At 43.9% G+C, this 27,403-nt stretch overlaps 1 protein-coding gene and 1 long non-coding RNA gene across 7 annotated transcripts in view; one reads left to right on the forward strand and one right to left on the reverse strand.

Moving 5' to 3' along the window:
* The window catches only part of LOC105690854 (disks large 1 tumor suppressor protein), a 311,797-nt gene that overhangs the window by 173,206 nt on the left and 111,188 nt on the right, over positions 1-27,403 (reverse strand). The window contains exon 1 of one of the 5 annotated variants that reach the window (XM_048657366.1): positions 11,624-11,726. The exons of the other annotated variants lie outside the window; for them this stretch is intronic. Within the exon in view, the coding sequence (XP_048513323.1) occupies positions 11,624-11,714 (91 nt within the window). The 5' untranslated portion in view covers positions 11,715-11,726. Of the gene's footprint in view, positions 1-11,623; positions 11,727-27,403 lie in introns of those variants that run through there. 5 annotated transcript variants of the gene reach the window in all.
* On the forward strand, positions 9,235-21,089 carry LOC125501442. 2 transcript variants are annotated; one of them, XR_007279029.1, is made up of 3 exons: positions 9,235-9,848; positions 19,479-19,576; positions 19,910-21,089. It is a non-coding gene; the product is annotated as an uncharacterized LOC125501442 (long non-coding RNA). The 2 variants fall into 2 exon arrangements; XR_007279028.1 differs by lacking the exon at positions 9,235-9,848 and adding an exon at positions 12,638-13,318.

The raw sequence follows: 27,403 nt of genomic DNA on the forward strand, positions 1-27,403 counted from the left end.
ATCGATAAGTGATTAGCCTTCCAGACACCGCAAGCTCTCCAATTTCTTCGAATCTAATTCCGTTCCAATTCTCCTAAGAGATAAGTAAGAGAAAAGAGAGAATCAAATATCAGCAAGGGATTATTAGATCCATCGAACTAACCAAGCGTCGCTTAACCTGCACCGAGGTAACTTTTATCGGTAGAAATAAAAGGTATTTGCTGCTGAATTTACAGAAGTTAATTTTCCCTCTAATTGCGCTACGTACGCCGTGTAACAAACGAAGGAAAATTTATTATAGGGGAAAAAAAAAAAAAAAAAAAACAAATTATCGTAGATACCCGACAATTTCCTAAGCAATTGAATTCCACCAAACACATTCCTTTAAAATAATCACCGACTATCGTGTCCAGGCGAGGGATCATTTTATCCACTGAGAATTGATTGAAATAAAAATTTTTCCTCTCCCAATTGGAAATTATTTAGTACATAGTTCGCGTATACCGGGAGAAGTGATAATTTTTCTTTCCCCCCTCTACACAATCACTTTTCTTTTTCATTCTCTGTAGTGAGTTTTATATCGGTACATCAATTCATGCGGAGATAGAGAAATCCGCACAAAAGGCGTTCCGCCATTATTCTTTCTACAAAGTGTAGCCAATAATTCAAGGTGTATCTCTACACGTATATACCACTCGTACACTCTACCGCGGAACTGAAACTTGTAAAGTGGAACATCGACTAATAGTTGGGCGAATTTCTTCCAGAACTATGAATTCTCAGTCGGGCTAACGACCTGCATCGGACGGAGTCTACGGGCTGCTGCTAATCAGCGTGCAAATACATAGCATTACCTCCGATTCTTTTTTTTATCGCACACATCTGGTATTTCTAAATGAAAAGAACTCGTAAAAGCGGTGGCTGAGTGCGGTGAAGAATTAATTACATATATGATATAAGAGCTGCACCGGTAAAAAGAAAAAGCGAGGAGAAGAAACGGAATTCCCACACAATAACCGAGGGACCTCTGGAGCAATATATTTTCAATTTAGTTGATTTAGAGGCGATTGCTTCCCTGGTTTTGTACGTTACATGTTCCGCGTATACGTAACAGGCCCAGTGGAAGAGAAAAGTCGAACCATCCCCTGGAAGTGATCGGAAAATGCAAAAACCCGACCGACAAAAAACCTTTACAATCGATCCGAGGGACACGTTCGTTATTCATCTCCCTTCAAGTCTGTTTTTACGTTCACACATTTCTCTTTTCCGTCCTTTATTTCATTTCCTTTTATTTTTTTTTTTTTTTTTTCTGCTTACTCCAAAGCCCTTTCGGCGAGGGTAAGATAAGTAAGAAGGAATCCTCCAGACAAAGAAAATGTTGAAGTGTTCAAATAATCATCATCGAGTGCATAAGCCGAGGATATTAAAGTTGAGAAAAGACCCTTATAGTCCTAATTTGTGCCCATCCACATTCAGCGAGGGATTTCGGTGGGAAAATTACGTCAGAATTATCTCATCGCTTACGGATCGTTATTCGAATTTCCTATACAATATCAAGAAGTAGAAATAAATAAAAAAAAATAAAAAAATAATGATTGCGAAGGGGGAGTTAAATTGCCCCGCAGCGAGAGTCGTCGATGTGCTCCGCATATCCTAGTTATCTTTTCAAAAAGATTTGACGATTTTTCACTCCGTATCTGGCGCAGGGGTTGAAATCCATTGTATCAACACCTCGGTGTGCCGTTTATTTATTTTATTTTTTACGATCGTTTCGCGTGTCTCTGCATCTCGCAGGAATCTTCCAATATCAGATTGGAATACCTGATTCGAATTCGCGAGGGGGCGCCCGCTAGAAAATTCTCAATATACTCCATAGAACCGTTTTACTGATAAAAAGAGAGATTTCATTTTATTCCACCTATTTTATTCTACCGCCCGAATACCGAAATTCGGCGATATTTGCAAAAAATGAGAAAACCGACGGGCGTGCCAAGAAAAGGGAAAAGCACCTCTGCCTCCGAAAAATAGCCGATGGGACTGAAATTTCAACTGCACTTCTGGTTACAAGTTAAAATACAGCTTTCACGAAAGAAAAAAAAAACGACAAGATGGAAGAAAAAAACTAAGGGAAACTAAGAACAGGCTAGACGGGATATCGAAGATTGAATTAAACGACGATTTTTTCGAGTACCTGCTAGCTACTGAGATATTTTCTATCCGCAGATCGACTACATATACACGGGTATAAGTTGACAATCGATTTTCCGCAGACTCGACTGTTCGTAGCAGCGGATCATATTATATTCGAGTGGCGAACGTCTTTGAGGAATTAGGTAAGTAGCTTACTCACGTTATAAGAACGCGTATAATTTTTTTTCCGCCGTCGGTTGTCGCTCGTATCGGGTCGGAATATGGTTGACGAATAAACACGTAATTAGAAGAGATCCGATACGCTGCCAGCACCTTCGTGAAATAAGATCCTCTTTGATCCCGCGCCCTCGCCCCGCGCCAAAATGAAATGGCGGGTGGCAGCGGCTCGGGGGGGTGTTTTGCGGAGGAGAGACTTTGATAGATATAAGGTGGGTAGGTAGTAGGTACACAAAGAGAGTACAATTACGCAAATGGCGTCGGCTGTGGAAAACGTCTTGGCATTCTGTCGGTAATTGCCCGTACCGGGACAACTTACACAGGAACGCGAGAAGCCCGAAAGACCCGAATTGTCTTGCGACGTTCAAACGGCAGCCATGATTCTCATCGGTTTTGCTAAATTTTCAAAGGTAAATACCTAACGTTGATAACATCTGCAAAAAACCTTTCGTTCGCTCTCCGCCTCCCTTATACCTCGACTCATATCGTTATAATACGTATGTGACGTACTTACGCTAAAAGGAGTATTACGCTACACATGTTGCACACGCATCGCGTACCTACAACATTACGCCGTATGAACATTCCCGTAATACGCTTAAGACGAGAACCGTACTCGTCGGGCCTTCGAGAGCTTATCTCCCGTTGTAAATTTTTTTTTTTTTTTACCAACAAAGACAACGTCAACCGAGATCTGACGTAACGGTTATTTCGTACGGTGAAAAGTTGGGAGCCGGTTGACTGCGGGGGTCGAAACGGTTCATTAAGCTTTCTGTGCTCTGGGCTTCGCCAGATAAGGTTTCGCATGGATACGATGATACCGCGCGGCGAGTACACGTTTGTACATGAATATATTTGTACGTGTGCCCGGTAGACCAGAATAGGGGTAGTTTAATCGCCCATGTTATCCACATCCTGCGCGGGCTGCTAGCGAATCGCGTCGAATTTTCACCAAAGCGTTCCAAAGCGTACGAGAACGAAGGAATTTTCATTCCGTACTCACGGCTTGAAATATACACGAAAAATTTCAAGATTCCTTTAAAACACGCCGTACGTTACGTACCTCGTTGAAGAAAGGATAAATACTCCCCAAATGAGGGCCGTATTTTTGGGAATTTCAGGCATACGAGACAAATAAAATAGAAAGGGACGAAGCGAAAGCTACGGCGATGATCACAAAATTGACAACTCCTATGTATGCATGGAGGTTTCGAAAAAATTACAAAGATTGCACTGGACCACGACTCGCTCAGACTGTCCGTGAAAAAGGTGGACATTTCGCCGCAGTTTCACCGTTGGAGAAAATAAATTTTTGATGAAAAAAAAAAAGGAAAAAACAGAATTGCTAAAAATTTGCCGTTTTTACCTATAGCTCTGCACCGCAGGGTGCGAAAACCCGTGTGGAAGGCAGACGGATAAAATCTAGCAATATTTTATACGCTCGCATAAGCTAGCCTCAAAAAAAAGAAATAAAAATAAAAAAACGGAAATAAAAAATAAATGGCTACGAGCTGCACCAACGGTATTATATGGAGTAGAGAAACGGTAGGAAATACGTCAACGAAATCCTAATTCTTGCGACACATTGCTTTCGAACGGTTCGCGAAAATTCTGCGTTGCAACACGTACGCGAAGAGTGTAGGTACGTACAAGAAATTTAAATAACGGTTAAAAGATGAAAATTGGAACGCGTTAATCATCTCGATAACCGCGAGCGGCAACGTGTCCCCTCCTAAGATTAACGAGCTTTCGACCAGATTTCGCGCATTTTCACCGGAATTTCCGAACGCGAAAGTGAGCTTTTTTTCGTCCTGCGAGAAGCCGAATTCGCTTGTTCGAAAATAAAAAATATTCATACGTTCGTAAACGTAATTTGGGCGAATTGAATTATTTTACTCCATTAATCGTCGGCTGGGCGCGAGATCATTTTCACTTTCGAACGGAGCCCCCTATCCGTATGGATCAGCTGTTTGCTTCGCTCATCGATCAAGTAACGGGGGACAAAGTTGCCCGCGAAAGCGGTGTACGCGCGCAGTTTGAAAATAAACACGGGTATATATCGCTTGTACGTCATAGGAAGTTCTCGAGGTTTGCTGCCGGTGTAATTCGTGACACGACGAGACTTCGGGACACGCGACAGAAGACGACCGGGGACACAAGACTAGCTAGAACTATTCCACTTAGTGGGATCTCTCCTTTGTCCTGCGAGACCCGCCACGTATACCTTTGTCGTTGCACAATACACGGCCCATCTCTCTTCGACTCGCGCCCATTATGCCGCCGAAGTTTCTGGCCCTAAAAACCGCGCCGTAGTGTACCCGAGGCTAAATTGAACGGTTTGTTCGTTTATTTTATTTTATTTTATTTTATTTTATTTTCATATCATTGTGTGTTTTTCATCCTCGATTCGATTATATTACTTCTTGCCTCTTATTTTTCGCAATTTCGCCCTCCGTATTTTTGTCATTTTCAATTAACTCTACTCAGCTTGCGAAACCCCGCGGTTTAATTAGGGGGAGTCAAACGAAGACCGCTCGACGAGATACCGCGGAGATTCTCTTATACCTTTTAGTCGGGGTTAATTCGTTGCCCATCAACCGAGGGAAATTGAAAAAATATAAAACACTCGGAGTCGTTCGGCTTTTGGATGCGGTAGGTATACGTGGAAGTGGACGATGAATTATTCGCGAGGTACAGCCCTCGACACGCTCACGTGATTTCGCGAGGTTTTCGCGGTTTGAAAATGTCGATAATCCCGAGAATTTTTTTAATGATAAAAAAAATTCTCCATTTTTCTGCAAATTTCGGTTCTCCGGATTCGATCAACGCCTCCGTTGTATCGAGCAGGTTTTCCGAGTCGAAAGATCTCGCGTTAACCTCGGGGTTAATCGGGGCGCGAGAAAAGGGCGTCGAAAGAAAGGGAGGGCGGAAGGCCGAAGAAAGGGACGGTCGAGCCGTTTACTTGGTACTTCTGAAATAACAAGGACTCCGGTCTCAGGTTGTAAAGGTCCTCCAGAGTTCCGTCAAAAGAGAAATGAAAGGATGTATACGTAGTTACGTACATTATGTACGAAGAGAGAGAGAGAGAGAGAGAGAGGGTGAGCGAAGAGAAGAGAGGTCAGCGATCGTTGATTTCGGGGGAAAGTTATCAACGTCTTTGAGGGTCGCGGGGCCCGCAGCGAAGAAAATAAGCGAAAGGTGCGCGACGAGAAGAGTTCTTTCATCGGCTTGATTGCTTCAGATTTAGAGAAAAATTAGTCGCCCGCAGTTTCCGTAACGAACCACATGGTCGCGTACCGTCGACGAGCGAGAACGCCGCCCGCCGGCGATACCGTGCCGATATAAATTAAATATTAAAAAGTTTTTCCTCACCGTTTCTCCGAATCAAGGTACACGAGAGACGATCGGGATCTCGTAAAATTTTCTCATACCGTCACCACGCCTGTGTACACCGATCGAGTTTTACGGACCTTCGTTTCTCGTCTACGCGAATCATTTCTTTGGCGAAATTTAACTTTCAGACATGATTGAGCACCCGTCGATCTACTACGGAGTAATTAAACGTCAAGTTGAGCAGAAGGGTACGCTGTTTCTCTCTTAACGTCTCACCGAGAAGTGTCGGCTGGGGAGGGTATTTTGTTTATAAGAGAACGAAAAAAAAAAGAAAAGAAAAGAAGGAAAGAGTTTCCATCCAACTTTCTTCGCCTAACTGGACCGGCCAGATTTATTGCGAATTAAAAATCAAAAAGTTACACTGTCAAAGAGCGTTACGGATCAACGGAATTTTCCGTAAATCTGACAATCGTTTATCAAGCCGAGATATACTCCGTACTCGGGGGAGGATAGATCAGAATCAAACATAGGTGTACATACATCGGATGACGTTGTCGGAGTCGGAATAGCCGGCAGCGTTGACGTGTAACGTATAGATCAAGCTTGCCGTGTTACGGTAAAATAATAAAAAGCAGAACAAAACTGTGCCCGGCGTGATCACAGATTGCGGAAAATGCGAGAGCCCTATGGGTCATACGAAGAGGAAATGTGTAACGCGGTGCGACTGCAGAGGCCGCAAAAAAAAAAAAATGCAGAAAATTAACTACGTCAAAATCGTCGATTGTGCCGTCGATGTGATTCCAATTGTGACATCTTTTACCGCAGATGACGGATAAGATGGGAGGCGAATAATCGAATGTCGATTCGAGTGAATCGCGAATAGGATCCGAAGAGAGGGAGAAAGAATCGCAGCGTCTTTTGGGTTTCGAATCGATAAGGGAACGATATATTTCGAACCGGATGATCAGCGCAAGTTTGCGTTGTTTCGGTGTAAATAAAGATAGGGAATATTTATAGAAATCTCATCGAGTTTCCGGTTTACCGGAGCTCCATCTTTACCCGTTTCTTTAGCTACAATTTCGCGGCAAACTCGTAGGAAGGTCTGACGCGACCCCGTAGATTTCAATAAGAGATAACCGCGCAGTCAGAAGTAGGCAAAACGGGTGGGTCGGCCGATAAGGAGATTTGAGTTTTCGGAAGGGATTCGATTCAAAGCGTAGTCTCCGGTATCAGATACGTACCGTAACGCCGCTTACCGATTCAGAAAGTCGTAGTAAAAAACGGTTTTTTTTTCTATTTCATTTTTTTTCAGTACGACGAAATTACGCTCCTCTAAGGGCCGCTCTTATTTATATTTGATTCAAGAGCCACTCAGCTTCCGGCGAATTCTCCGAAGGTTATCGAACGGCCGGTAGACAAACGGAACGGCGGTAATTGCATCCGGAACAATTGAATATGGTTCGAGTGACCGACACGAAACACCACTTGGCTAATTATTTTTACTGTGAAGTCGAGATCGCCTCAATTCCAGGGATGAACGAGAGGACTTGAAAACTAACCCAATCAAAGACGATCTCGTTCGAAAATTTGACGCTTAGTTTCAAAATATCCATTGTATACGTTCGTCTCGCGAAACAAGCTCCGGTTTCTACGGGGGCAAACTTCAGACGTTCGTCAAAAGATCGGTGGAAAAATTTCTTGACGGATTAACAATAAAAATCAGTCGCGCGAAATAATTCTCCGAAAACTTCGAGTACGGAATAACCGGAGTAACTCCAAAAAGTTGGAGGATTAGGTTTCGATTCAGCAAGCACATTATGTTCGTTATCTCAGTTAACTCTCGGAGGTTTCGAAAATTTCCTCGAAACTTTTATTTCGACAAAGAAAAAAGCAACGCCTTTCGAATCCTTTATTCGTAACAGTATTCACGACTGTATTGTCAGGTGTATGGGGAAAAAATTGGATGAAAACCGAAAATGAATCGAAAGAGCTGAAAAAATCCTAGAGAGGAATCGCGAAGGGCGAAATTTTCGTTGTCTTGTACCCTCTGGAAATTCCGAGTTAACGTTGAGATTGTGATTAGCCGCATTCCCGTACGCTTGTACACGTTGTTAAATAATTGTGCAGCAACGGAAGATTTAATATTCAGGTTAAGCTCTCCGAGCTTTTCAATTATTCAATTCAATTAACTTACTCCAACGCGGCAACTTGATGTTCTAAATCCAAATTCTAGGATACAAAGTTTTGCTTGATAAAGAAAAAGGCAGCGGCTTATAAAATGCGTTCTTGGAAACCACCGTTGGAAAATAGAGTGTGCAGGGTAATTTGTAAAATTCACCGCGCGTGTCACTCGGCTGGTTAATGACTTTCTCATTAATTCATCCAGCAGATAAATACATATGCATCCATGCTTATACAAATTTATGCAAATAGCAGCGGTGAAAATAGCTAGTTAGCAACCTCTGGCGCACACGCGCGCTACTACAGCCTCAGTGGGTTGCATGTCGAGGGCAACATATTCGACCGATGTGCTACGTACGGTACGGTACGTACAATAAATATGTACGTACGTGCGCACGAGCGTAACCCGCGACACAGTAGATTCTGGCGAAGTGTTTTCTCTCCCCTCCCCCACCCCCCACCCCTGGAGCAATTTATTTATTTATAATTTACCTTTCATTCTGTAAATCGAATAAAACAATTTGTCCGCGTCCGCGTTACACGAATATAATTACCCGGCGAATCTCACCGGTTTCATTCCAAATATAATCAGCGTCAATAATTTTCTCATAAATCACAACGCCTGCCGATATATTCAGGAAATTTGTTATCGAATCAACGTCTCCCCCCCCCCCCCCCCCCCCCGTCACTCGTCGTACGCGCACTATCAGTTATGCTAGTCAAATTAGCTGTTGCAGAAATTATCGAAACAATTTATCGACAACAGCGTCGATACCTGCTGCAAGCCGGGCCGTGAGCGTACGAGATTACACCATCGAATGAAACGCGCTTATATTTTCATGAGAGCTGGCGAAAAGAGGAGAAAAAAAATAGGGAAGAACGGAGGAAGGACTTCCGAGCGATGATCCAGATTTTCGATTCCAGATTTCGAATAAACATAGGGGCGACCGATCGCCGGATTTCTATCTACGTCGGTGCGACACGTCCTTGCGTGCGGGACGACGACGACGACAGACCGGGTGACGGGAAATTGTAGTCCCCGTAATTTGATTGCAGCCTGATCGAATTCCTGTTTATTTCATTTCAAAGTTCGTCGGGTCGCGCGGGGTTTCCACGACTCTGCATGCGGCACCGACACGATGCAATAGCTCCGTGCGATTCAAGCCGATAGCGTCGTCGTCGTTCACCTTCGATTCTCTCCGAGTGAAATAAAAAAAAAATCTATATACGTACGTACGTTCGCGACTGCACCAGTAAAAAACGGCAACTGTGTAACTGGAAATATTTAATCCCTCCGATAACATTCCGCGCAAATAATAATTCTCTATCCATAAACAAGCGTAGCAGCTTACGCGGATGGACCTAGAGGCGCTGAATACACCGGGTCGATCTTTCGATCGAGATTTTTATACCCTTCTTTATTCACAGCGTAAATAATCGCCGAGTGCGGGGAGTGGGGTGCATTACATATTTTTGTTACGTCTGATAAATTTTACTCCGTTTATTTTCCTTCCCATTTTACGTCGTATCAACGCTCGTAACTACAGTCGGCAAACAGCAGCGGCGGCGGCGATACAAGAGCGTATCCAGAGGGAAGCGGAGCAGCAGCATCAGCATCAGCAGCAGCAAAAGCAAAAGCATCTCTACGTCGGAGGTCGTAACGACCGCGATTGGTCATCAAGATCGCCAGACTGGAAACCGGAGTCCGACGAACTAACATAACTTTTAACGAAAATGTAATTGGGAGCGGCGCGCTGGTTTTACAAAATTTATTTACCTCCAGCGGTGGGACATTACCGAAAAATTCTTCGATATATAAATTCGCGGAATCTCTCCACCGTCAACGTAATCGAGGGGTATCGGGACTCGGGGGGGGCAGCAGATTTCGGGATTCTTGTGAAATTTAATTCATGAACGTGAAAACAATATCCGAATCGACCAGCCCCCGAGGAGCAGATCCCCGAAATCTCCACCGCTGACAGCTCGAGGTATAAAATTCAACGCAGAAATAACGAACGAACGAACGAACATGGTTTGATCTTGAATGTACGTACATGGATCGCAGCTGGGTGGTTACGCTACGTTCGTTTAGGTGTACCTATAACATTCATACGATCCATTAGCTCGATTAGACACGCCTTTTTATCCGCACCGAACCACCCGATCTATAACGAATTAATCCAGGATTCACTCCGTTATATGCGTGCGAAAAATGCGTCAAAGTAAGTACGCGTACACATCCGAGTAGACGCGCGTCGGATGAAAGACGAGGACAATGCGTTGACCTTTGACCCGTGCATGTCGAATATGGAGGGAGGGAAGGAGGGGGGGGAGGAATAGGCAAAGTGGATATGCACCGGGCGTTCGTTCGTGTTATTGACGTTCATCACACGGGATTGAGGTGGCCAAATGGCGGGGGGCATCGAATGAAAAATGCTCGGAGAGTTTAAGCACGTGACATTATCGATGATCGGGGAACGGAACGGAACAGAGGGGGGGGGGGGTAATGGATTCAGAAATCAAAAACCGACGATAACTGCGACCTGGCCCGCTTTGGACAGGTGACAGGATCCGACGAATTTTTCGTTCGCTTAGAGAATTCACGATCGTTGCGGTATATCGCAGATCGTTTAACGATTTCGATGACGCTCGGTAACCGGACGAACGATCGTTCGAACTCTCGGTGCACGCGCGACGGCGTATCGCGTATCGAAACGAGAAAAGTAGTCGAAGAATTTTTCGATCGACAAAAAAAATTTTTATCGTATTCCTCTAATATTCGCTTCTCTTGTTCTCGTTCGCTTTCTCGGCGTATACGTGTATACGATACGGTAACTGCGACGTACACGGAAATCAGAAGCTCCGGGGGATTTTGAATTCAGCGAATATATCCGAGACGCCCGGGGAGGAAGAGGAGCGAATTTGGATACTCGGCAAATCTCCCGAGTAAACAAAGTTGAACAGACGGAAGCTGAAACGAATCCCGGGGCACGATTGACTCGGTGGATAGCTGCGAAGGTATGCGCGTAACGGTACACGGTTACACGTACGTTTCCAAGCCAAGAAATCTTCGAACGACCTGCATCGGAAATGCGAGAGCAAACAGTCGCAAAAACACCCCCCGTATACACACATACTCGGGAACAATTCCGAACGAAATTTCTCCCTCGTTCCTTCGCATATCCGCGGGCCGACGGGGGCGTAAACCGAGCGTACACGTTACGTACGCCCGGAACTTTTCACGACTCTACCGTCGCGAACGTAAATAACCGACTCCATTTTTACCGCTAGTCTACCGAACCTTTCGTTTGATGAGTTTATTTAACAGGAACACAGTGCGATTTGAGGTCTAGAATTCACACTGTTTTAATTAACATAGCGAAACCTGATAAACTGAATCAATATTTGCCATACGGTAGAGCTAGTTTGCAGTATGTGAAAACAACCGGAGAGTGATCGAACAAACATTATTCCCCTTCTGTTTATCTTTTTTCCTTTTTTTTTTTTCTACTCTCGATCATTCGATACACCCCTTAGTTTTTTTTTTTTTTTTCACGATTAATTTATTCAACCAAATTTACCGATCAAAAAAATTGGTGATTGATCAATTACTTTTGGGTCTGATATAGCCAATAAATTTCTGACGAATTTTTCTTTTTACACAAGTGTTATCGGGGTGATCGACATGCGCCACACTACGAATAAACGAAGTAATGACACTGAAGACACCCTGTGATTCAAAAATAGTCATACCCATACTCACAAGTTGACGTCGCGAAATATATGTTGAGTCTCTGTTGCGTCAGCTCTGTGCAAGCGATGTAGAAGCAAAGAACGGCAACGAGACCCATCATACATTTCACGACGATGTTCGATGGGTTTACTTATGTGAGTTTGGGGATTTGGATTTGGATTCGTTTGTAGTGGGCTTCGGACGGTACTGCGCGACCTATAGTTTCATTGACGTTGATTCGACTGCGAGAAAACTTCTCAATTCGATCATTGGATTCTTGGTGGCAGCAGCATTCGTCACGGATGTAACGATTCACCGGAGGACCACGGTGTTCCCCGTTATTTCGATTACCAAAACTTTCGGTACAATCGAATATCTCTGATTTGATCTATCGTCGATCACGAGCAACCGATGGAAAACGGGTAAAAATTTTCTTCAATACAAAAACCTGTAGTTTCAATATTTTCCTCGGCCGTCTGTTACCGCGTATCACACGTTACGGAACTGTACTCCAGATGCATACGTCGGAATCTCACATCATCCGATTCCAAGAAATATTCTCTCGCTGTATATCAGCGGTGCACCGCCGTTAGCGCCGTCAGGGATGTATGGAGAAAAGTTGGAGCCCCCGGCATCGGGTGAACAAAAATCGTCGGTGACCAACTCGAAGGATTTCGTGAACTTTTTACTATATACAAAGACGCGTGTCGATGAAAATTCTTTTCCTTCGTACTTTCCAACGCGGTTGAAAACGCGATCTCCGTAGAGAGAGTGAAAACGAGGAGTTTGGGGTCTGGTAGCCGGCAATGTGCGAGTCTCTGGCAAATGGACGGTGTAATTTGGTAGCTGAATGTGTATCGTTTTACGTGCTCCGTATATATCCGCTAATCTACCGCATTCCCCTATAACTTGGAACGTTACCCGACTAGCCTCTGCCGACTCCACACCTCTCATCTGAAAGCCGAAGATTTACGCTACGGCGCGACCCCCCCCCCCCCCAGGCGCGTGAATTGATAATGACAATAATTATACCATCGAGAAAATTTATGGAGCATCGGTATTCGGAGTGTTTCCTGCTTCTCTGGTATTACAACGCTTGACCGTCCACCTCGGAATCTCAATACTCCGAAACAATCCCTCCGAGAGAGAAAAAAAAAACAAAAAATACGTGTGGCGTTGTACGATCGGCCGAATAATTTCCGATTTATCGAGCGGAGCGGATGAAACGTCTCTGAAATTTTCCGCAGACAAGGCTGAAAGCGACGTTGGTCGTGACGTGCGGCCGCGTCGAAAGAAATTGACAAAGTTAAGGGGGATGAAAGCAGCGAAATAAGCAAGTCGTCTGACGGGCAAAGGTTCGGGGGGTTTTCGGTCGGATAATATTCCATCGGATATAAATATCAAAAAGCTGGCCAAGATCCAAGGGAAAATAATTCTTTGACTGTCGTTTTCGAGCAACAACGGTAGCCGGGAAAAGCAGAGGCAGTAGAGAGGCTGATAATCGGGTCGCTGCAGCGTAACTTGTATGAATAAATGTCCGACATGCATGCAGTCGGCGGTTGTACGTTGGAATAAGAGGAACGTCTAGCGCGGAATGAAGTATAGCGTTGCATTTTACCTTACGGGGAATTTGATTCATAGCCGGAGGAATTTTTAATAGCCGAATCGGACGAAGTTTACGAATATCTCTAGACGTTATAAATTTCGCATTACGCTTCACTTAGGGTACGTATACGAGGTCATTACGGTCATTAAACGTTCAAGAGAATCCTGCTTTAATCTCTCCTCATTCGACGCGAAGCGGATCCTGTCAAAGAATAAAACGAGCAAACTTTTACTGCAACCACTCGTATAATGTACATTCGTAAAATTCTGATGATATTTTAATAGCTTATTTACGAAGAGAAAGAAAAAACAAAAAAAAAAAAAAACAATTTATCGTCTCGCAACCGAGCCGGAGATACGTACCGACGATATTAAAGAAAATCGCGATAAAGGAGAAGTGAGATCAAACTGAACACCGCGCGAAAACGGAACGGAGAAAAAGAACCCGCGACGAAAAAGAGAAGATGAAAGAACCTCATTTAATTTAAACAGCTGAGTGCGACTCGTCGCTAGATTACGAGCGCAATGCCATATAACTAAAACGGACAACCCCCCGAAAGTCGGATGAACAAAAAAAAAGAGTCGACCTAATCCGACTTATATTGTACCTCCGCGCTGCCGACGACGAGTCTTTTTGCATCTACCTCTCGAATTAAAGACTAAAATCAGGGGAAATATTATTAAACATTCGGGAATAATAACAAACTCGAACAAGATCGCGACGAGTGTACAACCATCTACGGAACAAATCCCTGACCAGAAAAGTTTCACTGCGTCGACTTCGCGTCCCCGGGCTAATTTTACCATGGAAAACAACGCAACGAGGGAACGATTGGAAGAAAGAAAGCCGAGTAGAAAAAAAAATAAGAGAGCGAACGCGACCGGGGGATCTAAAAGTTTTCGATCCAAAGCTCGAGTCCACCGGCGACCCTTTTATCCAACTTTTGTATTCTGTTCTAAGATATTTAAAAGGTGAATCGGATGAACGGGGATCCACCCGCTTTAGATGGGTAATCAACAAGTGTTTCAACCTCACGGCGCGTACGGGAGGGCCGTGTAAAGCCTGACGCTGTGGGATAACTGTTAAAAACATTATGCAATTCAATGAAAAATCGAAGCGGGCGTCAAGAGCCTGCACGTAGTCGGGTGAATATGGTGTATCTCGTAGAGGAAAGAAACTATGTTGATAAAAAGAGCGCGGACGAGGAGCTTTCTCTCCTAGACGGAAAACGTGTATCGTACGTGCGGAGTGTGAAGCTCGGTTGTAGATTTCGAAAAATCTTTTCAGTATTCCGTAACAGTTTCTCATTACCGCGATAGTTCGAGAATCGAGTGTCGTTTATTTCACCAAAGAATTCGGTAGTACCGTCGAGCCACGAGGATAAATAGAGCGTAGAGAATCATAACGTGATTCGATTCTCCGGAGAGTGAAGAATCGGAACACAAGAGTCGAGTGATAATTTTGTAACAGGTGAACAGATATCGAGAGCATTGCGCTCGAATGTTTTTTCTATTTTTCATTGGAGCGATAATGTTCGGGTGTCGGAGTTCGGAACGTATCGGTTAAATGACGCGCTCGAAAAAAGATGAAAAGAAATGAAAACGAGAAATAAAAAAAAAAAAAGAAAAAAAAAAAAAAAAACGATTTAAAATCGCGTGATTAAACGGGTCTCGTTTATCCGAAGAGGTGTCGGTTAGCCCGGCGTGTGATGTGATGCGGAGAAATTGAATTTGTTGAAGAGACTGCAGTATCAGTGGAGTGGCTGGTGGTGGCGGTAGCTATGGTATATTGAATAATAATTAGTTGAAACCTGCAGTGAAATGCGAATTTCCTCTGGTTAATTACCGTACCGTCGAGGTCTGTGACGTCGTCATATTTCCTTTAACGGGTAATTGGAATAATTTAGAACGGCGGTGTGAATGAAATTCTCGCCTGGATATCCTTTCCGATATTTTTTCAGGCGAAAAACCCGGTGTATTCCTACTTTGAATATTTAATATTACGAACATCGCGTTTTATACGTCGCGCTGCATACGTACATAGCGAAAAAGAGAGCGGAGAGACCGTTGGAGAATCGAAAATACATTTCTTGGTATTTATGCATATTTCACTTATTCCATTCACTCTATTTGTCGAGGGGTGAAAGCGCCGATCACTCGTAAACAAATTTCGATATTTTTCCATCTGCAAAGAATGTAAAGTGCAGAATCTGTAACTCGTACATGTACACACACGTAACGGGGCTGTGGAAGGGGTGGTTTCGATTCGTTTCAATTTCGTGACTGGAATCAAAGTTTCGAGAATTCAAGTCCGACGACGCGCGTCGTCGGAGTTACATTTTTTTGTACAAAAATTCCCGTCGAATTTTACGCGCGAGCACTCGCCACGGGACTTTTTCGATCGTTTCGAAAAAATAACGACAAACAAAGTAACCGTTTAAACGAAAATATTGATTTTATTTTTCGCAAAAAGCTCGTCTCGTTTCCTTGTTTGAGATTCGGAAAATTTCACTGTAACGTTAGCGAGCAGACGCGCGACTTCTGCCTTATTTAGGCCCACGGAATAACAATACGTTTCCGCCCACTCACTTTATACCGCGGGCCGTTCATACGTACGTATATTAAAGCGAAGTTATGCATGCTAAAATAAATACGCATACTGTGAGCGGTACGAAGTTCACTTAATATCCTCCAAACTTTCGTCGAGTAGAATGGCCTGCGTGACTCCGCGAGCTTTCCGAGCGGTAGTGCGGAGCGCCGGTAGAAGGTGGATGCAATTCCGGGCGCTACCGCGTCTGCTGCTGCGAGTGGGTATGCAGCGGAGTCGCGAGTCTCGGGGACTTTAGAAGGACGTCGTCTATTCACAACCTGCAGCGGTACAAGCTTCCTCTCGACGCACGAGACCCCGTCGAATCCGGAAGTCGAGCTCATTGTCCCTCGGCCTAGATTAACGGGGGCATCTCACCCGACGGCTACCAGAAACCGAAGCCAGCTCAGGAGCGTTCGTATACGTGTATACGTTGTATAAGTCATCAAACTAAAAATCCCCGGGGACCTCGACGATGGATTCCGTCCGTTCGAGCAGAAATCCAATTCGAGAATATACAGAGATTTTTAAGTCCTTCGGGAGCGAGTGTAGATATTCCCATTTTTTATTTCTCATATTTTTTTTTTCTTCATCTCTCTCTCTCTCTATTTTTTTCAATCATAAACTCCCGTGTTTCGCATGCAGACGGGGAGAGTGAGTGAAACGAAACAATTTCGTAGAAGAAAGTCGAAAACGGTTTTTTACTCGGCTCGATTGAACTGTCCGTGTCAGAGAAAGCCAAACTATACCGTATGCTAACGCGACTCGCGAAACAAGGAAGTTTCGTCTAGTTGGGATCTGGAGCACGTACGGAGGAGGTATGGTGTAACACCTACGAAAACTAAAGCAAGGTGAATACGAAGCAATTAACTCGCCAGAATTTACGGCAACATCAGCTACTCCTCAACTACTTCGCTACCCCGAAGGCGTTACATCCGATTTGAACATATTTAAATCCCTGCAACGAGAGTAGGTAATCGGATCTAAGATGGTGTTACGCCTCGCTAATTCTCACAGCGTTGATTACCTCCACACACGAGTCTAGAATAATTTTTAGTCGTACGATCGAAACTTTTGCTTCTATCGCGCCGATGAGGTGAAAAAAAAAAAAAAAAAAATGATCAAAGAGACCCCCGTTGTTCGAAACGTGCGACTAGGGGTATAACGTACAGTCTATAGTGTGTTAAAATATTGTGCCGTTTTTTTTTTTTCAACGTACAGAGAATTGGGTATCGGTAAGCGAAAAATTTCGAAATTATGCCGCTAGTGATGAAAAATTTGATCGGAAATACAGGCGCAACGTATACACGGTTCATTTGATTTCCAATATTGGTTCAAACCAATTTCACGGATAGGAATACAATCGCGGACGGGATACACACCGTGTTTTAATCCCACGCAGTATATAGCATTTCGTTAAAACCTGCAGCGTTTCATCGGTATTGAAAATTTTCGTGATATCATAACATATTTAATATCGATACCTGCACCGCTACCCAATATTTGTACCAATCGTTAAAAATTTCACACACACACACACAGCAAACCCGTGTCCGCAACGAACAACGATTGCAATTCGCCGATGCGGAGATTGCTGGAAATGCAGGTGCGGTAAAATAAATTTATTACCGGCTAAAAGTGAAACGTACTGTCGCGTTATATATTCGAAAATATGCAGACGATGGATGTGTACAGGTGGCGTAAGGTTGTGAGAACAAACATTTCTTTGATCGGTAATCGGATTTCCGATATCAAATTTTGAGGAAATTAGCGTTCAATGATCAATTGAACCGCGAAGATTGAATTCGTGGTACTGATTCGTGATTTCTGTGTATTACTTTCCGCACGCTTGGTACAATCAACGGGCGTTGGTTGTTCGCGAGCCTCGTTGTTTAGAAATCGCGTTATCGGAATGTATGGGACGCCTTCCGTACCGTTGTAAATGACACCCGAGTACGTAAGGTACGAATACAACGTCGGGGGGGGTGGTGGTTACGAATTGAATAGTTACAAGATCACGCATCTTCGCCTGTTCCGCAAGGGTGTGTTCTAATGCGCTAGACATCTGTCAACTCTCTCGGTTCCAACGGTGTATAATACCGCCTTATAAGGGTTGCTCGAGAGCACACGCCTACCCTATCAGAAACAGCTAGAGCGTAAGTCACCCCCCACCCCCCACTACCCACCCCCTTGTCCCGAACATCTTGCGATTAGCTACACAGATGGAATCTTGACTTCGTTTTACCGACACCGCGCACGGCGTGTATCAGTCGCCCAAGAAAATGGAGTCACGGTGTCTCGCGGCGCACGTTGTTTCTCCTGTACTAATTATACATGTTCGTTCACCGTAGAGTTAATTGAAAATCCGTTCAACGGATTAGTTACCGTGGAAGGCGTACATTTCGTTGATATACGTCGAGGGATTTTCAAACAAAAAAATTAAAAGCGAAATAAAACATTGTGCGATTAAATGAAAAAAAAAAAAAAAACACGTCTCCACCGCTTATATACATAATATCAGCGTCCGCGGGTATTGCAGCGAGCGTATAATGTACAATCCGGTAGGCGCTAGGAGGTGGTCGTTTACGTGGCGTTTACACCCCCTTAGCGTACGTCGTTTGAAGGCGATGTAACAAAACCCGAAGCCGACGGTCAAAGGGAATTGGAGGGGGGGGGGTACGGTCGTTCCGTTATCACCGAACGGACGACCCGACACGCCACGGTAGAAAGGGCGACTTTTACGAGTTTAATGCGAAAATGACCCGAGCCCAGTTGTCCGTGGGGTGCGAGGTGGCGGCCGCCCGTTTCCCTTCTCGCGACTAAAATTTTCTACGTCATCCCCCGTCGCCCGACGCCCGTCGAACATCGGAGCGTCACGCGTCGTTCGTCTAGAGAGTCTCTTATCGTTATTGAGAACATTACCGAGGGTTTGGCGAAAGCCTCTTCGGTTCCCCGCGTATATTCTACGAGGTACAACCGACGGTGTACGGGTACGAGGGAACGGGCGGCCGTTTCAACGTTGAATCATTCTCAAGGATGAGATCGGGCCGCGCACGCCGCGGGCTGGGCCAAGGGGCCTCGGATTCGCGAAAAGTGTGCTTTTACCCGCGAGGATCGATTATTTATCCCAGTAGCTCACAAGCCAAAAGGTAACGCTCTCGTTATTTCCCCCCTCCGCAGCCCCCTCCGCCCCTCGCTATACGGGGGTACTCGAACGAGCCGACAGACGATATCCGTGAACGAAAAATAAAAATAAAATAAAATAAAAAATCATACCATCCCCTCGGTCGCGTACTCGAGGGGGAGAAAAAGTAAAGATTATATGAAACGGAAGGAAATATCGTCGGGTGTTTGAGTATCGATTTTTTTCGCCATAATTATACGAAACTAGGTGGGTAATTCGCATGTGCGTGCACGAGGGAAGTTTTTTCTCGCCACCACCGCATCGTAAGAACGCGGGGGGCTCCCGTCGGAATATGTGGAAATGTACGGTGATACGTGTGCGAAGGGGTAGGTGATGCGTTATAGATACAAGGATGATTTACGCTGCGTTTTATGGCACCGCGGTTATCATTTCCATTCATTTTTTTTTTTTTCTGTTTTTTTTTTCCCCCAGTTTCTTTTCTTTCCGCTCCTCTCACGCCGGAAGATAACATGGGAACGTTGAAACGTTATCTATTTTTATTCCCATAGGAGGTTCGAGCGATACGTTTCGGATGCTTTGAAGATAAACTTTACTTGTTAAAACTACAGTAGAGTGTACCGCGGCGATTATGTGCACATCACGAGTGGTGAGTAAAATTTTCCGATTTTTTTTTTTTCACCACCCTTCACACGTGAGGTTCGAGGAAATTATCCACTCTACGTACGCGTGTGTCTCTACGCGTCATTATAATATGCTTATATAACTTGTATGAGTTTCGAAAAATATCGCAACTTTGAAAACGCAAGCTAAACACATCCAGAGTTTGGGAGGACCACCCCTTTTTTCGGATGTTTTTATCTATAAATAGTGAAAAAAAAGGAAGAAGAAAAAATTGCAAGGGATGTAACGTGTTGGAAATAAGTTTTCGCAACCGCGGATGGCGGTAACCTTTTTTGTACAACGACTATTCTCTTCGCAGAAAAATTGAGAACAGAAAGGAAACGGTGGCGATAGAAAAGGGAAGATGGATGGAGAATTCGTAACGCATCGGTTCTGGGTGTTCGGTCGATCGAATCTTGGCTCAACGCGTAATACGCATTGCATCTTCTTTCCCCCCAAGCCTTATGGATGTTTTGGCTGAGGAAATGTTTGCGCAGGAATCGGAGGTAGAGCCACTTGAGCATGTATATTCATCGAAAAGGAAAAAGGGAACATCGACTCGACCGGATACGTTGAGGAGGGCCGATTTATTTATTCATTTACTTACTCGCTTGTTTATTTATTTTTGAAAAATTGAATACTTGAATAAAATTTTTCGATTTATTACTGGAATTTTCAATGCAAAGCTTCCGCTTTTATACCCTTGTTATTATCATGCCCGCACAGAAATAAGATCTAGAAACCGGTCAGACGTCCGAAAAGTTTAAGGAAGACGAACCCAGGACGTTCAAGAGCTGTTAGGAAATTTTTCAGTGGTAAAAAAAAAAAAAATATGTGGGGGGTGAGGATAAAGATGTAAATATCCGGTTCTGAATTAGTATTTATATTAACACGAGTTTTTTGGGGGTTTTAATCCGATGAATTTCGGTAAGTTTTCGAGAGAGGGGACGAGAGTTGGGCACGTACACGCGCGGCGAGTGAAAGCTAATCGGTAAAGTTGTCAGGACAAATTCGTGTAAGAATGGGGGTTCGAAACGTCGTTACTAAACTTTTGGTCGTTTCCTCGGAGAGTCGGCGGTTGGCATAAGGAGGAAAAAAGAGGTGACGCCCGAGACGGAGACGAGGGTAACAACGGAAAGGAATTCCTAGCCGAGAAAAGATAGCATCGTTAATTCGTATCACCCTGACTACTACTCTACGAGAGTACATATATCTTCCTCGCGTCTCTTCGAGGCCACGCACTTCTCGTCCCTTCCCTAGTCAACGATGGCCGGATTCGTTTGTTAGCAGAATTTAACAACTCCTCGTTTCCGCTGTATATACGCTAATAAAATCCAACGTTTTCCCGTCCTCCAACATATACTCGTGCGTATCGAGAGGGCAATAAAATTTCAGGACCTTATTTTTCTTCGGCCGCGTAATTGGGTTATCCGTAGACTTTAAAAACGGATGAAAGTTTGTTTTTTTCTTCTTTCCTTTCGATATCGCGAAAATTTTTGTAGGGACGCGTATCGCCGTTACGCGTGTGCGTGTACCTTGGATCCGATCTGTCTTTGAAAAGACCGTTTCTGGTCCCCTTTCAAGGGTTACCCAAGCGAAGGGGTCAAGTTGCATAATTTACCACCTTCGCAGTGAACAGACGACGGGAACCCGAGGGTAGGTCGTTGAAATCTGAAGATGAGAGGCAGCTAGTTTCTCTCCTTTAGTTGCCCGGAGGACTTTTGCGCTGCACTTGTACTCCCTGTATCGTAATGACGATATTCTCTCATGGATATTATTACAAAAAAACAGAAAAAAAAAAACAATATACATCCCTAAGTGTATGAAATTGTCAACCGACAGCTGATCTCTGAAAATTCGACGTCAGTAATTGCCCGGCGAAATGCGACGGTAGAAAAGTGGGCGTGACGAGACGGATGAAAAATCTGAATTTCCTCAGCGAATACCGACACGCCATAATTACATTTTATACGGAATTTTTTTCTTCATGGTTCAGCCTAAAAAAAAAAAAAAAGAAAAAATATCAGTTTCTCTTGCCTTTGAATTTCTCTTCGGGGTCGGCGGTGTATTCGACGAGGTATTCTATTTTTATTCTTCATCGAGGGTACGAGCTAATCTCCTCTATCGATTCCAAATCAATCAATTCTCGAGTGTACAGCCGCGCACGTATAAGCTTCAGAGCATGAGAATTTTAGTATCTCAAACGATATAGCCTTCCATTAAATCCTGAAATGAAAGTTTTCTACTTCGAAACCAGTTTTCTGATACACCTGATTTTTCATTCGTATCCGTCATCGCTATTATTTTTGGGGAAATAATTTCCGCACGAAATAGTGATCGTTATTTATTTCGCTCTAGTTTTATCGTTGGAAGAAATCCAGGCCAGAAACGACAACGTTTTTTATAGGTCCGAAAAAAATGGAGGACCAGAGAAAAAGGAAAAGCATGCTTTTCGTCTATTTTATTATCCCCCCGAGACATTTTCCGTCTGTTTTTCGTGAGAATGTTACTGTCCTGCCATACGAGGTATAAAAAGGTGGAAGGTTCCTCGTCTTACTTTACGATTGAAAAAAAAAAATACAAATAAAAAAAAATAAGGGGAGAGAATTTTTCCTCATCGATGGGTCGCTTTAGTTTGTACGTTACCTGTGTCCCTCACTCACATCGGTGAGCCCGATATATTCTCGATAACGACATTTACCATATAAGTAGGTATAAGTACTATGCGTATGAAAAATGCGAATGACTGCACATTGCTTGGGTATGAAAACGGTGGCGGAACACTTTTTCTTAGCTTTTTTTTTTTTTTTATCTATCTCGGTTTCGATTTCAACGTGTTAATCACGACATGTAACATCAACGGTTGTCGTCACTGTGGTATGAACACACCAATATTATATATAACGAATTATCACAACAATAAATTTACTCGTACACTATCGATAACGATTAAACGTTTAATTCCGAACACTGTGAATTTTTTTTATCGCCTTTATTAAGTATCAACGGTACCATTCGGATTCGATCCTTGAAGGTGACACTCGTCTCGCACAGTTGATGAAAAGAAAAAGAAGGAACAAAGGAACGACAGAATCGTATTTCTTTAATTCATTCACGCGGACTCGAGTCGAGAAGTAAAAAAAAGAAAGGACACTGCGTGTGCATAAAACACGACTGATTCACTTCGTGTGTTACGGGATAAAAATCCCCGTAAGCGTAGCACAGGTTTGACTTATTTTATCTCCGGATGGGGTTTGAATTCTAGGCAGGAAAACTGTCGCGGGTCACAAGCGTAAATAAAATTTCGGCCTCACTCCGGTGATATCTTCCGAGTATCCCTCGTCTCGGGAGAAATCACCCCTCGGTCGTGTAACGCGGGAGGTCTCGGGAAACTCTCTCGAATCGCACCTGAAGAATATACGGCGCGAAGCGCTACATTTTACAACTTCGGATGTTTTTTTGTAGAGGGATATTCTCGAACCACGACGAAGGAGGCCTAGTGGCGCGCGGCGAGCCACTGACTGCTTCGGATCTTCCACGTCGCTCTCCCCACGTCCACCCTGCTTCACAACCCCCGGCGCAAACGCCACGCCGTGCCGCGTCGAGTCGCGTCGCGTCGTTTCGTCGTACTCCCGTGTGCACGGGGTACGCGGGGGGGTGTGTATGCGAACCCCCTTAAGTGTATATACGTAGAATAGCGTCGGACGCTACTCGGTGTCGGTGGTACTCGTAGGATAGCCTTGAGGGTTAGCTTCGGCGACCCCGTATCAACCCTTTCTGTAATTGTTTCATGTTGTCGACCTCGTCGTCGTCGTCGTCGTCGTCGTCGTCGTCACAGTCAAGAGCGGGGTAGGGCTTCCACCGAGGAGAGCGTAAGCTCGACAACATCGGGATCGGGGGCTGATGAATTTCCGAGGAACCGGCAAAACCTTGGTCGCGAGACCGCTCTTACAACCTCAATTTATTTCCTCGGGGTCTCGCTCGGGCTTTACCTCCCCCTCCGACCGGATTCGACAAATCGTCAAAATTGTCCGTGGCGAATTCGCGTAGCGAATTGTAAATTTTCGCGAACGATATCGACGGACTTTCGACGTTCGATTCTCTGGTTATGACGGTCGCGAGCGAAATCGACGTTATAACACGACGGGTATACACCGCGCGGTTGTAAATAATGGCCGGTTGTTTTCCGCGGGACGCATATTGTTTTCGAAGTGTCTGGAACGAACATTGACGCGATAAGGAAGCGTACCACGCTGCGAAGTACAACGTTATGTAGTATTATGCGGGTTGACGGTAACGAGTTTTAGCAACCAGTCTCTGCACAACCTACAACACACCGACCGATACCCCATTAATTTTCACGCGGTCCTCGAGGCCTCGCGGTTTCCATGGTTACGACTATGACGCGCGGTAGATTAGGCACGAGTGTTCTCTCCCACTCTCTCTCTCTCTCTCCTCACCTTCGTACCTTTTACCACCCCATTTTCTACATTTTTTCCTACCGACCGTAACGAAGGATAACGAAAAATCGCGAGTAACGAATGAATCGAATTTACTTTGCAGATATTTTCGGCGACTACCCCCAATTTTTCCAACTTCACGCTCCGCGGATCCCCTCGGATCGATCAACACCGCGAAGAAAAACTTGGTAACCGCGTTAATCCAACCTCAACAAACAAGAGAGAAAAGCCGACGGAGGAAAAAGAAATAACAATAAATAAATAAATGGATAAATAAATATTTAGGAAGTGGGGGGGGAAAAGGTAATTGTACGGGGTTTTTTTTTTCTGCGATTTACGTCATGGCTCAAAACGTTGTTCGGAAAATGAAAAAATAAAAAAATAATCCGCAGCCTATCCAGAAAGTTTCGATGATACGATATCTTACCAGATACCGGATGAAATGATGTTTGAATCTGACGTGTATTTTGATTCGATGTGGGTGAAGATATACCTCAGGAGGGTGTGCGCCGTTAGAAATGATTTTTATCTCCGTCGTGTGGAGGGAACTGGAGATCGTACTTGTTGGACAGTAGCTAATACTCGCCTATCCAGGTTGAAATAGAAGCTATTTACAAAGCTGCCTAGAGTTGCAGGGTGTACATACCGAAATAACAAAGGGATGTCTCGGGTGGTTTGCGATATTGTTTCTCATCTACGAATATCCAACAACGGCCGGCCGTCGCCTCTGTTTCCTTTTTATTAAATCGCATAGCTGCCATATACGAGTTTGTCTTCCCCCTTCGCGATATCGTATACCGTGTACGATTCAGGTGCTATAAATCACGTCTGAAATTCGCAGATTGTTCGAAATGAAAATTATGTCGAAAATTAATCACCGTCGAATTGAGAATAATAATTTAACCGGATACTCGAAGACGCAATGTATTCGTGAAAAATTATGTTTAATTAATTATCATATCAACGTTGTATACAATTAGGGGAAATAATAATTGGCAAAAATTTTAAGACGAGCAGCTCAACATTCGCTTCGTTTCCCATCTCTGTGATCTTGAGGTGTACCGGTGAGAGGTCTCGATCTTGAAATACTCTTCATCCATTATCCTCCTCAAGAATCCTCTTGGGAAGGATTTTCATTAACATTTTTCATCGACAGAAAAATGATGAAAGTAAGTATTTTCGAGGTAACGGAATAAAACGAAAGAGACATCCCGTTGTGCGAAATCGAGCAACGCGAAGATGATCCGGAAATCCGAAATATCTGAGGCTACAGTTTACGGTATTTCGACCTCATGAACCCTAATCCATCGAGCAAATAGAGCATCGAATAAAACCGGTCGAGATATCTCAATTTTCGCCCAGATATAAATTACGTAGTGAACGCGACTCGGAATTTTCTCAGAGCCTATTAATTGCCTATTAAAATACATGACTATTTTGAAAACGAGCAAGGTGATCTTACAGAAATTAGGAGGAGAGTAAAAGAATGCAGAATAATTCTGGCCGTCAGTTTTACTCCGATGTTTCTTTCTTCTCTCTTTTTTTCTCTTCCTAATTTAAATAGTACACCAAGGGTGCAGCTCCTACAGGAGCTTAAAAATCGGAGGCTCGAAGGTTTCGAGGGTCTTTAATCCGCCCTGTTTTCTTAATAAAAGAAAAGAAGAAAGGAAAGTTATAAGAGAAGAAAAAAAAAAAAGTAAGAAAAAAAGGAGAGTGAAGACGAGGCCTCGTACAGCTGAAAAAACAGTTTTTAGCTTGTGTAATTGTGTGCCGATTGCTTTGATGGAATATACGCTTGAAAGATTCAAGAAACCCGAATGGAGTTTTTGAGTTTAAAATTCACGGGAGCAAACTAATTGAGTTTGCGTCGGTTACTTCACTCTCGCGTACACACCGCAGTTGCCATACAAATCCGATGTACGGTAGAAATTTTCTTTTTTTTTCTCTTCCTCGATCCACCCGCGAATGTCTCGATCTCGTGCGAGCGCATGATCGTTGATGCCGATTGATTGTACTTTTCATTTCATTTATCCATTTATCGGTTCATCTATTCGGATTCACGAATCATTGGAAAGCGGCATACACGGTATTCTGTGTTAGAATTTTTCGAACGCGCAAAAGTTTTATACGAGAATCGGCGTGCGTATAACCGACCCGGAATAATATTCCGAAAGTGGATCGTTGGTATCATTATTATCATCATTACACCTATACCTATGGAACAAGCAATGCCTCCGTATATGGTAAGAATAATTAACTACCCAGTTCATTAGAGTGTAGAGCGCTAATTATCACAGCGACTGAAAGTTTTCTAATTTAAATCGATCCTTCGCTCTTAGTTGGGAAAGAGAGTAGCCTTCTGTTTTCATTGTCAGCTACTTCTATGCTCCGCCGTATAGTTGTCGTACCGTACAATACCATCTGTATAGCGGTATGAAGTTATTTAAACTTCGAGTAATTCCGCAGCTTATTTTACCCTCGAATTATCAAAGGTTGTAACACGTATTCTCACGTTACAAACACCCCATCAGAAGTTTCAGAAGATATACGCGAGGCGTGATGTATACCCAGGCGGCCACGGTGTTCCACTGTATATCCGTATAAAGGGCAAAAAACCGCAGAGGCGAATGGTAAATCGATCCGCAGGGTTCAAGGGATGGCTTTTTATTTTATCTTTCGCTCCTACAGCCGCGGAAACGTTACCGGAGAATTTTAAGGGTGTCAAATTCCTGAAGCGCGAACCCTTGGAAAACTTTCGTCGGTTTTTCCCTCTCGGTTTTATCATTTCTTTTCTCAATCTAACTCCGGATACTTCATTTATTTGCGTTATTTGTTTTTGCGGTATTTCGGTGCCCGTCGGTGGAATGTATAGTACCGCGATGGAAATATCGAGTCAATTTTCGAAACGCTTTTTTTTTTTTCGACAACAGACGCGCCGAGTGTGTCGGGGTATCGTGCATACGTTGAAAGAGGAGCCGTAAACTCAAGGTTTTGCGTACTCACATTTCGCCCCTCCGATTCTAAGGGTCTCAAACTACGACGTAAATCCAAGGGGACTCACCTGAAACAGGAAGCAAAAAAAAAACATTGTTATAAAGGGTGAAAAATAAGGGAAAATATTAGCAAGTTCTCCTTCTTTTTTTTTTTTTTTTGTACTCGTTACAACGGGGGTCGATGAAAATGTAGAGTTGAAATTTCTCTGTTGAATAGGGTGAGGTATGAAGTGAGCTAAAATGAGAGTCGAGAAAGTCTGAATTTTTTCCACCGAATAGAATCGGACAGAAGCGCGAGGACTCGACCAACTTACGCTTTTGATTTGGCATGCTATTTTCATATCGCTAGGTCTGATTTTC

The sequence above is a fragment of the Athalia rosae genome, chromosome 6 (genome assembly GCF_917208135.1).
Source record: "Athalia rosae chromosome 6, iyAthRosa1.1, whole genome shotgun sequence".
NCBI lineage: Eukaryota > Metazoa > Arthropoda > Insecta > Hymenoptera > Athaliidae > Athalia > Athalia rosae.